Source organism: Eptatretus burgeri, chromosome 6 (genome assembly GCF_056783735.1).
Source record: "Eptatretus burgeri isolate ZD-2024b chromosome 6, Ebu_testis_v1, whole genome shotgun sequence".
Taxonomy (NCBI): Eukaryota; Metazoa; Chordata; class Myxini; order Myxiniformes; family Myxinidae; genus Eptatretus; species Eptatretus burgeri.
Genome location: NC_140966.1, coordinates 69036700 through 69047555, shown reverse-complemented (window position 1 = coordinate 69047555; position 10856 = coordinate 69036700). Strand labels below are relative to the sequence as shown.

The following is a 10856-nucleotide window of genomic DNA, read 5'->3' as shown; positions in this document are numbered from 1 at the left end:
TATATATACATACACACACACACACACACACACACACAATTAAAAAAACAACTGATGGTTAATTGTGATTTGTATAAAAGACAAATAAATAAAAATTAACTCCAGACTTGGGCGGTGGCTCCATCCCTGACCGAGTCAGACCAAAGACTTAAAAAATGTGTTCCTCGTTTATTTTCTTTTCCCCACCTATAGAACAAACTCCCACACTCTCTTCAATCCCACTCTTCCCTCCAGGTCTTCAATCTCAATGTTCACCACCATCTCAGATCATCCCCCATCCAAAATCATGATCTTTTCTACCTTTGATAAACCCCCCACACCTCCCCCCCCCCCACCTAATCCCACGTCCTTCCAAATGTCCAGTTTCTCTTTTGCAAGAGTTTGCTTCTGTATCCATCTTGTCCTCCCCTTGCATTCTCCCATTACCCTCATTCTTTACCGCAGCCCTTGTTTGTCCTGCTATGTCTATTTTGTCCCTCGGCCCTGCTGTTGGTATTTTCCCCATCTTTTCCGCTTTTCCTTTTGTTCTGTTGTGTTCTGATCCATTGAGTGTTCTCGCTCTTCCACAAGCCTTGACTTTGAATCAATAAAGAAAAATGTGATTCATTTAAAGGATAGAGCATGGATAAAAGCCCCATTTGGCATTCATGTGGAAGAGGAAATTCCTCCTTGATTGCTCCTCTGAGTGTAGAAAGAACAGCATTGATAAAGATGATGTCACTTGTACGCTGTGTGCTCTGGGAAGTGATGTCACTTCCACTAACCTCAGCAGCTGTGTTTGTGTGAAAAGTCTGGTGTTATATCATGTATGTGTCTGCATGTTTCCTCAAACTGGTTGCTTGGCATCACTAACACACGTTTGTGTGTTATTGGTATTGCAGATACTAGAAGCGCCTTAAAGCCTGGAAATAAATAAATAAATATTGTATTACGTATTACAGATTATGTATTATAAATTACATATTGCGTGCTTTTGACATGGTCTGGCACCCTGCCCTGCTCACCAAACTCAGACCGGCAATCCGTAGCTTCTTCGCTCTTTGTAGATCTGGGTAAAACCACAAACTGGTCCAACACGTGGAACATGTCTTTCAATCCTGACAAATCTTACACTCTCACTTTGTCTCTCCGAAAGGACCATTTAGAAAACACCCCCATCCACTTTCTCAGCAATCCTCTGGAAGAAGTCCTTTCATTCAAGCTTCTGGGTCTCACTATCTGCCATGATCCTTTCTGGGAAAGCCACATTTCCAACCTGGTCTCCGACTGGGAATCCTCTGCCGTGCAAAGTTCTTCCTCGGCCCACCTGAGCTCCTGACCACATACAAAGCTTTTGTCCACAGCCTGATGGAGTACTGCTATCCCCTCTGGGTTGCTGCTCCTGCCTCTCACCTTTCTCGGCTTCACACTGTGGAAACCAAGGCATTTAGGATCATTGGTATCTCGCGCAATGAGGCTGAGTCTTTGGGCCTCTCACTCTCTCATCGCAGGCAGGTCTGTGGTCTTTCTGTCTTCTACCATCTCCTCTCCGGTCTCGCCCCGCCCCCCGCTCTGTCTGCGATATGTCCCCCCCCCCCCATATTTCCGCAGGGCGCTCAAGGTCCACCAGCAACCTCCTGGTAAAACTATCAAAATCACGAATCACTGCTCGCCTTCACTCTTTCATTACTCTCTTTTTTCCCGCCTTTGGAATAAACTCCCTCACTCTATTCAATCCCATTCTTCCCTCCAGGCCTTCAAAACAGCAGTTCACTACCACCTGTTGTCTCCCCCCATCCAAAACCTCGATCTTTTCTACCGCCGTCAATCCATCCCAAACTCACCTTCAAATTCCCTGCTTTCCTTCCTGAAAGTCCCTGTAATGTCCATCCTGTATACCCCGTGTTCCCTGCCTCATCCCTCTCTCTTCCACAGATCTTCTAATGTCTCTGTTCTCCACTGTTTTATCCTTCCCTGTCCCACCCCTCTCGTCTCCTGCCTCCCTTGCTGTGCGTTGTGTGTTGGCTCTCATTCGAGCCTCGACTGTATAAAAATAAAAATATAAAAATACACACTTTTCAAATTTCCATCCAAAAGAAATTCTGAAATTTCCTAAATTTCTGCTTATTTTGAGTTGTAATAGTTGGTCAGGAAACCTAGAACCCTACTTTTTAGCTCAACGAAACAGGTGGCCTTTCACCTACTCTTGTCTCTTTCAAGTCTTGCTATTGTCATCACTTCTTCAATTGGTTAAGAATTCAGCAGCACTTTGATCTTAACATCTGCATTTTCTGCTCCCCTTCTTTGTTTTAAATGAATAAAAATTTTTTAGGTCCTCAGAGGTCCACATTCCTTATCCTTGAAAAATTGCAAACGTCCCTCCTTTTCACAAAGGGTCCCAAGACGGCTAGCTTTATTAAACACTCCTGGCAGCCTTCTTCGCATTGTAAGCAGTAATGAGATCTATTATTGCTGCAGAACACAAGTCTCATCTCTTAGACAATCCATCATTTTGGTTTCCATCTTCGACATTCCATGACGTGCATGCTGTTTTTGCTGCAGCAATAAATCGATGCTCTAAACCTCGCACAAGATGTCAGAGCAATCTTATGACATCTTTTGAGCTTTCAACACTGTCTGTTACTAAGCCTTGATAAAGCTGTGCTCCAAGGGTTCTCTCGCTCTTACTCTCACTGGAATTTTTTTTCAGGCATGCAAAAAGCATATGTCTCTGAATAGCATATCTCTTGCTTTATTCCTGGAGGCTTGCATCCCTCAAGGTAGCCTCCTGGGATCCATCATATTTTGGGTGACATAAAAATGTCTGCTTCCTTGGAAAATCCTATATACAGTCATGCCTCACTTTGTGTTTGGGATGCATTCCTGGAGAAGAGCGCTCATAGAAAATGCGCTAATAGTGGCCATTATACCATTGTTTATTTGGAGATGCATTCCACCAGCGTTATTTCTTACACGTGAGTGGTACATATGAGAGCTTCATTGGAGGTATCGGTTAAAAAACATAAAACCTTTATGCAGCTTGCTTTCGAAGCGTGATGTATAGCAGTGAAACATGGGTGATCAAAAAGGAGGATGAATGGAGATGTGAACGAAATTAAATGAGAATGGTGAGATGGATGTGTAATGTGACACTCAAGGATAGGAAACCAAATGTGGAATTAAGAGATAGGTTCAATGTAGAAAGCATTATTGAGGTTATGCTTTGTGGTGGGTTGAGGTGGTTTGGATACGTGGAAAGGATGGGATTGGGTAGTTGTGTGAAGAGGTGTATAACTCTGAATGTGAATGGAATGAGAGCTAGAGGCTGTCCGAGGAAAATGTGGAATGTGTTGCTGAGAGATGATCTCAGAGTTGAAGGCTAGCAAGGGATCATGGAGTCTAAAAAGCAGCCATGAGGTGAAGCACGGCTTTCACATGCAAGCATGGAAACGGCTGTAAAACGATGATTATGACAATCATCATGATTGTCTCTATAACAAATCAGTTCTATGGGGCTGTGTTAAGTGAGGTATTGCTGTACTACGATGCAAATGACTAAACAGTTCTCTTTTCTGAATAGTTATTCACCATTCTGAAAGATGGGCTTTGGCTGCAGATCTGGGCAAAAACTTGTTCAATCATCTTGAACTCGTGCTGGCTGGGCCCATTCTCTCCTCTCCTACTCTGACTGTTCCCAAGGATTGGCAAACTACAGAAGCAGATTAGAACAAGGGCAGCATATGGAGCTTTTGATCTTAACTTGGCTAATGATTGGGAGCGGGATAACAAACTTGATGCTGTTGTGCAATTTCAAAGCATGCTTGCAATCGTTTAATATCGGTGTGATAATGGCAGCTCCTGGTAGCTGCATGCTATGACTGTGAACACGTAACATTAAGTTGCATTTTTTTTCAGCTTATGATATAGCATGTCTTATTAGACATTGTAAGCATTAATTAGTGTTTGGACTTGTTTCATCAGGTTGTCTCATTTAATGATTGCAACATGTCTCGGTGAGGACAATGCTATTTGTCACTATTCTCTGCCCAGGTTTTCCCATCTGCATTGCAGTTGATCACCAAAGCAACAAAGCAAAGTAACTAAATCAGAGAGAAGCAATGAAATTCGATGTTTTTGTTTAAAAATGGAAATGATGGTGAAACAATTTGAGCACAATAAAATCACAAAGGGGCTGTTTATCTCAAGATGATAAAAAAAATCGCAACATTGTGGTGCCAATTCTCTCTTCCCAAGTTTTCTGTTTAGTTCTGGGAGCAGGCATTGTCCTCTCTTGTATGCCAAAACTCCTACAGTATCATGTTTTGGTTCATTTAGGCCATGGTCTTTCAGAGAACTCAAAGCAGCTTTCTCTCAGCATCCTGCTGCTGAACATTCCTATGCACCAAGTTGGCCATCCTGATTCCAGTCGATACACACCATTACTGTGAGCTAGGGGTGTCAATGGGTACTGGCACATAGGGCATGTGCCCCAAATGTTTTTTGTTGTGCCCCGAATCGACACGACATGGCCAAAAGTATGTGGACACCTGCTCGTCCAACATCTAATTCCAAAACATGGGCATTAATATGGAATTGGTCCCCCCTTTGCTGCGATAACAGCCTCCACTCTACTGGGAAGGCATTCCACTAGATGTTGGAACTTTAATGCTCTTGCGGCTGAAAAGAAGCAAATCCCCACAGCAGTGAGGTCGGGCACGAATGTTGGGCGATTCTGTCTGGCTCGCAGTCGGCATTCCAATTCGATGGAATTCAAAGGTGTTCAATGGGGTTGAGGTCAGGGCTCTGTGCAGGCCAGTCAAGTTCTTCCACACCGATATCAACAAACCATTTCTGTATGGACCTTGCTTTGTGCATGGGGGTGTTGCCATGCTGAAACAGGAAAGGGCCTACCCCAAACTGTTGCCAAAAAGTTGGAAGCACAGAATCATCCAGAATGCCATTGTATGCTGTAGCGTTAAGATTTCCCTTCACTAGAACTCAGGGGCCAAGCCCAAACCATGAAAAACTGCGCCAGACTATTGTTCCTCCTCCACTAAACTTTACAGTTGGCTATGCATTCGGGCAGGTGGCATTCTCCTGGTATCTGCCAAACCCAGATTTGTCTGTCAGACTGCCAGATGGTGAAGCGTGATTCATCACTCCAGAGAACGCGTTTCCACTGCTCCAGAGTCCAATGACTGTGAGCTTTACACCACTCCAGCTGATGCTTGGCATTGCACATGGTGATCTTAGGCTTGTGTGTGGTTCTCAGCCATGGAAACCCATTTCATGAAGCTCTCGACGAACAGTGCTTGCACTGACGTTGCTTCTACAGTCAGTTTGGAACTCGGGAGCGAGTGTTGCAACCAACGACAGATGGTTTTTCCGCGCTATATGCTTCAGCACTCAGCGGTCCTGTTCTCTGAGCTTGTGTGGCCTACCACTTCGTGGCTGAGCTGTTTTTGCTCCTCGACGTTTCCACTTCACAATAACAGCATTTACAGTTGACCGGGGCAGCTCTAGCAGGGCAGAAATTTGATGAACTGACTTGTTGGAAAGGTGGCATCCGATGATGGTGCCACATTGAAAGTCATTGAGCTCTTCAGTATAGCCCACTCTCCTGCCAATGTCTGTCTCTGGAGATTGCATGGCTATGTGCTTAATTTTTATACACCTGTCAGCAATGGGTGTGGCTGAAATGGCCAAATCCACGAATTCGAAGGTGTGTCTGCATACTTTTGGCCATGTAGTGTATTTCAACGCCTTGGCTACAATAGTCCACTTTACTGTATTATGATCAGCCTATTTTTCCCCACACGTGCCGCTGTGCTAAAACATAAATGTTTTATTGGAGTGGAGGGATTCTGAAATTTGAGGGGGCCCTGTCCCTGAACCTTTTTTGGAAACTAGGGACACCACTTCTGCTCCCTACCACCCATCTCGGACAGGCACTTTCAAAATTGACTTCCAGGTCAGCCCCGTCTTTCCTTTGCCATTCTCAGCTCGTAACTGTGTACAATCATCCATCCATTTGCAGTGCCACGAATTGAGCATGGTTTTCCACTCTGAGCTCAAGTTGTTATATCCCACCTTGTTCACCTCGAAGTCATGGCATTCCATGCACTTGGACTCCATGGTATCTCTTGGCAAGAGGTCGAGGCATAGGGCCTGCTTTTCTGCTTGGGAATAGGACTTCACACAGATGTTCTGCAAACCTTGGGGATACCAGGGTGTTCACGAATAAATGATAGGTCACATGGTCTGGCAGCCATATTGGACTGAACAAAAATCTTTAAAAAAATTATTTCTCTCGAACTGCTTCATCAATTGAAGTGAAACTTCACAATTATGATCGAATAGTCATGGGGAGTCCATGTTTTAGATTTCAACCTGATCAGATACATGGTCTGGCAGCCAGAACTATTTAATATTTTAAATCTGGGTTCAAGGATTTAAATCAAATTTGGTACAAGTATTTATAATGATGTTATAATTTGGGCGGAGACATATTTGTCGACGTCACAATGTCGAAGAGTGCCGTTCTGGTTTTTAATGTTGTTTTTTTACATTTTTACTTATTTTGCTCTTTTCATTACCTCTAATTATTTTGGGCCCTTTTTCTTTTGCCCGTGGAATTATTTGACCCCGTTTGACTTGGTCCAAAATCGGGGCTTATGGATTTGGTCTCAGTTTTTGTGTGTTTATGTGTGTGTATGTTTATATGTTTATTTTATGTGTTTTTTACTTGTTCATCTCTGCTTTTCCCTTCAAGCTACTTGCTCATTACCATCTCCTGTTCTTCCATAAATGCCCAGTTGCTTTTCTATCCTTGGTTACGAGAAGAAGAAGCTGTTTATATCCATACAATGAAGCTCGTGATTATTGTGTTGCCTATCTGCCTGTTCTCTTTCATCCTGTTGACCTTTCCTCTCATGTGCACCTCTTACTTGCCTTTGTGTATAAATAGAGGCATAAATTAGTTTGTGTTTGACTGCTATACTAATGTCTGTGATTGGTATTTTATGTGAGGTAAGCTTTGTTGACTGAACCAAAACAGGGCAGTAACAATTGGTGCTTCGTGAATTAACTTTTTTATATTTCTTTTTTTTTTTTAATGTCCATTTCTCAAACATACATCTGAGCTGTCCAATGATTGTGCATGCTGTCGTTGACATTTTTATAATGTTTAAATGTATTTGTGTGTAGATGTCAACGTACACCTTTCAATTGTTGTTTGCTGTGTGTCTAGTCATGGATGGTTTAAAGGCCCACTTTTGTTTTAAGATGCAGTGGAAATTTTAACATTCACACTGAGAAATACTTGCTGATACTGCATCAGTTGGAAATCAAACCTAGAACTGGACAGCTCGGAGGTGAGCTTGATAACAACTGACATTTCCTACTTACCCCAAACCGAATTTGCCTTGTGAAAATTTGATGCATTATGCAAGTGAAATCAATACCTGGCATCTCTTCTTCTTATTCGTCTTCTTCTTATTCTTTTTTTTTTAATATTGATCTAAGCTCTGAGGCTTGTGGTAAATCTTGGGCATAAATCGGACTCAGAAGACATAAATTGAAGTGTTGTTTTTTTTTTTTCAAACTCCAACGCATGTAGTCCTTGTTGGGTAAAATTGTTGGCTGACATTGGCCTGCATACTGCACTCTTGTTTCTATGAGCACTAATGTGCCATTACCCATCGCTGCAGGTGCGCTTATGCATGAGCTGTCCAATGATGGTGCACGCCGACATTTTGAGTCTAACCTTGAGGACATGATCCTGCCGCTTATGGTGGCCAGCGCGCAAAGTGGTGACCGTGAGTGCCACATTGTGGTGCTTACGGACGAAGATGTGGTTGACTGGGACGAAGAGTACCCTCCGCAGATGGGTGAAGAATATTCGCAGAGTGAGTGTCGTTGGCGAGCAAAACCCGAAATGTGCCTTCGTTCACTTTGCATGTTTTCCTTCCAATTACCTACCTTCCGGTTCCTTTCCTCCTCTCTAATTTGCTTTGTTTATTGTTGCACATCAAGTTGTTCCTTTTATCTCTTTATTTAAACTATGCCTTTTTGTAGCTATGTTGAGTGTGAGTGGACCACAAGGTTCTTTTTAAATATTTATTTCTCCCCTTTGGTCAGAGGAAAATTCATAATTTTGGCAAAAAATAAAAAAAAATCAATCGAATCAAGATCACAGTAGTTCTTGTGTTCATTGTTCAAGTGTTGCTCCTCTCCGTTTTCTTTTCTCCAGTAATTTACAGTACCAAGCTTTATCGATTCTTCAAGTACATCGAGAACCGCGACGTCGCAAAGGCTGTTCTGAAAGAGCGAGGATTGAAGAAGATTCGACTCGGTATTGAAGGTAATACTTTTTATTACACATTTCTTTGGAGGTTGTATTGGTGTTTTATTTCGAAAACCATTTTGTGCTATGGCGGCAAGGTGCCTCTTACTGTGGGTGACTAGATAGACATGCACTGACTTCCTCAAATGTCATGAGGGAGATATTCCTACAGAAAGCTAATCTGGTTTTTATTATCACTGTTGAATGTCTGATGATCAAATGGGATACTTAACTCACTGAAGATTTTTTTTAATGCAGACATTGCATGCAATTCTTGACAACATAATTTGTTGTTGTCAAATTATTTGTTGTTGTCAGGATGGTATCTGGCATTTTACTGTACCAACAAACTGATTCTCATTATCAGGGTATCCAACCTACAAAGAGAAGGTAAAGAGGAGACCAGGTGGTCGCCCAGAAGTGATCTACAACTATGTACAGCGTCCATTCATCAGAATGTCTTGGGAGAAGGAGGAGGGGAAAAGTCGTCATGTCGACTTCCAGTGCGTCAAGAGCAAGTCTATCACCAACCTCGTCGCAGCAGCTGCAGTTGCAGATGTTCCTCCACCTGAACCTCTGGGGGCTACGGTTGTCCTGCCACCTTTGCATCCACCACCTCCACAAGTGGATGAACTTGACACTCTTCCCCTCGGGCAAGCGCACTCTCAAAGCCAAGAGCCATTTCCTGATGGGCTGTTGCCACCTGATTAACATCTCTTCACACTGCCCTGTGATCCTCTGCTTCTCTTTCCACTTTCACAAAAAGTGTCGTGGATTTGTAATGTTATGGACAAGCTAATTTTTACTTATTTTGACTTCTGCAACCACGGGTCTATTTTCACACCATTTACGAATTTATCACAATTATTTATAATTGATGTTTGGAAGTGGCATTGGTGAGAAAAAAGTTGTTTTTTTTTTATTCTTTTTGGCGGTTGGTGAGGTGAAGAGAAGTCGGCACTGGGGACGTGATGAAGGGCTTGGGGGAGGTTACAAGTTTATAGCATGAAAATGCTTTTTGTTCAGCCGAAAATGTCGGTTGGCTTGTCCTTATTGGATGTTTGGAATTTGCCATTTTAATATCGGTGTGAAACAAATGAGCATTTTCCCTGCATGGTTACATCTTTGATGCATAATTCATGATATAGCATTTTCCCTTATTTGAATGTGCATGGTTTTTGCATGCATTGTTAAGAAGAAATTGTTTTTGAATTGGCATTGAGAAAAAGATAATTACCAGGTTTTAATGAGATGATTAAAGATTGTAATGAAAAATTTCCTGGGCCCATACTTTCTTGACTTTTTAAATTTATTTATTTCCAAATGATTATACTTTGTTTCGTCAGATGTTAGACTCGTTAGAGGATAAGGGGTGATGGGAGGGAGGCAGTTGCATGCAATTTTGCACATTTGCCAAAATGGAAGTTTTTTTTTTTTTTTTTTTTTTTTTTTTTACAGCATCTGTGGGCAAATTTTTTTTTTAAATATCCGCAGAATAGAATGCATAACAAAGAACGTACAGCATTGTAGTCGGAGCTGATACTTTTTTTTTTCGAACCAAAAACCTTTCCACTGACACTGCCACTCGATCTCTGTCAGTGTTCTGCGATTTGCTTTTATAGCTAGGTGTTGCATGCTTTGAATCCAGATCACACTTCGAATTTCAGAGGCTTTGTTGTTTGAATGTTGGGCTTTATATGCTTTTTTCTTTGCTGCTGCCATTGGTGTTGCTGCTGCTGCTGCTGCTGCAGCAGTTATTCTCTTGCTATCATTATTTTTTTTATTTTTTGCAAATCGAACTTGTTGTATAAAATATAAAATGTTGTCTTGGTTTACATAAATACAGAATGCAAGACATTCCATGTGTGGAATGCAAACTATCAAACATTGTGTTGCCTGTGCACATCTTTACCTCTGCCACCAAAGGTGGACGGAGGTTTTCACCCCTCTTTGTTTTTGTCTGTCTGTAAGTAGGATATCTCAAAACATTATGGATGGATTCAGACGAAATTTTGTGGAAAGGTTGTGTGTTTGACGAGGACGAATTGATTAGATTTTGGTGAATATCTGAATTCAGATCTTCACTTTTAAAGTGATTCTTCACCATTGCGAGATAAGGTCAAAAATGATACAAAACACGATATCTCAAAAAGTTATGGATGGATTCAAATGAAACTTGATGGATGAGTTGAGTCGGTGGCAATAACAAGCCGATGAGATTTTGCTTCAGGCCTGGATGTAGATCCGACCTATCGATGCGATGAACTGCGAAAGGTAAACTGTTCAGCCTGGTGGAGGTATGCGCTCTTCTGAGTGTCGTTGTAGACACTGACTGACCAAACAAACTGTATTTGCTCTTGCTATGCTTGAGGAAGTTTATGGAGAGCAATTCCTGAGATTAGTGGGGGGGTTTTCTTCTTCCCAAAATGACCCAAATACTGTGCAGGTAGGTACAGTGGTCCTATGCTGTTCTCGGAAGGAGCACACCAGCTTTATTGGCATTAATTTTAGCAAGCCTAACATTAGGCCTAAA

The 10856-nt window shown here is 42.1% G+C and overlaps 1 protein-coding gene across 10 annotated transcripts in view; it reads left to right on the top strand.

Moving 5' to 3' along the window:
• BTBD10 (BTB domain containing 10) overlaps positions 1 to 10208 on the top strand; it is a 148890-nt gene extending 138682 nt beyond the window's left edge. For all 10 annotated transcript variants that reach the window (XM_085885540.1, XM_085885541.1, XM_085885544.1 and 7 more), the window contains 3 exons: positions 7689 to 7886; positions 8231 to 8341; positions 8691 to 10208. In XM_085885540.1, coding sequence (XP_085741666.1) covers positions 7689 to 7886; positions 8231 to 8341; positions 8691 to 9034 — 653 coding nt within the window. In that variant the 3' untranslated portion in view covers positions 9035 to 10208. The remainder of the gene's footprint in view (positions 1 to 7688; positions 7887 to 8230; positions 8342 to 8690) is intronic.
• The last annotated feature ends 648 nt before the right edge of the window (positions 10209 to 10856 follow it).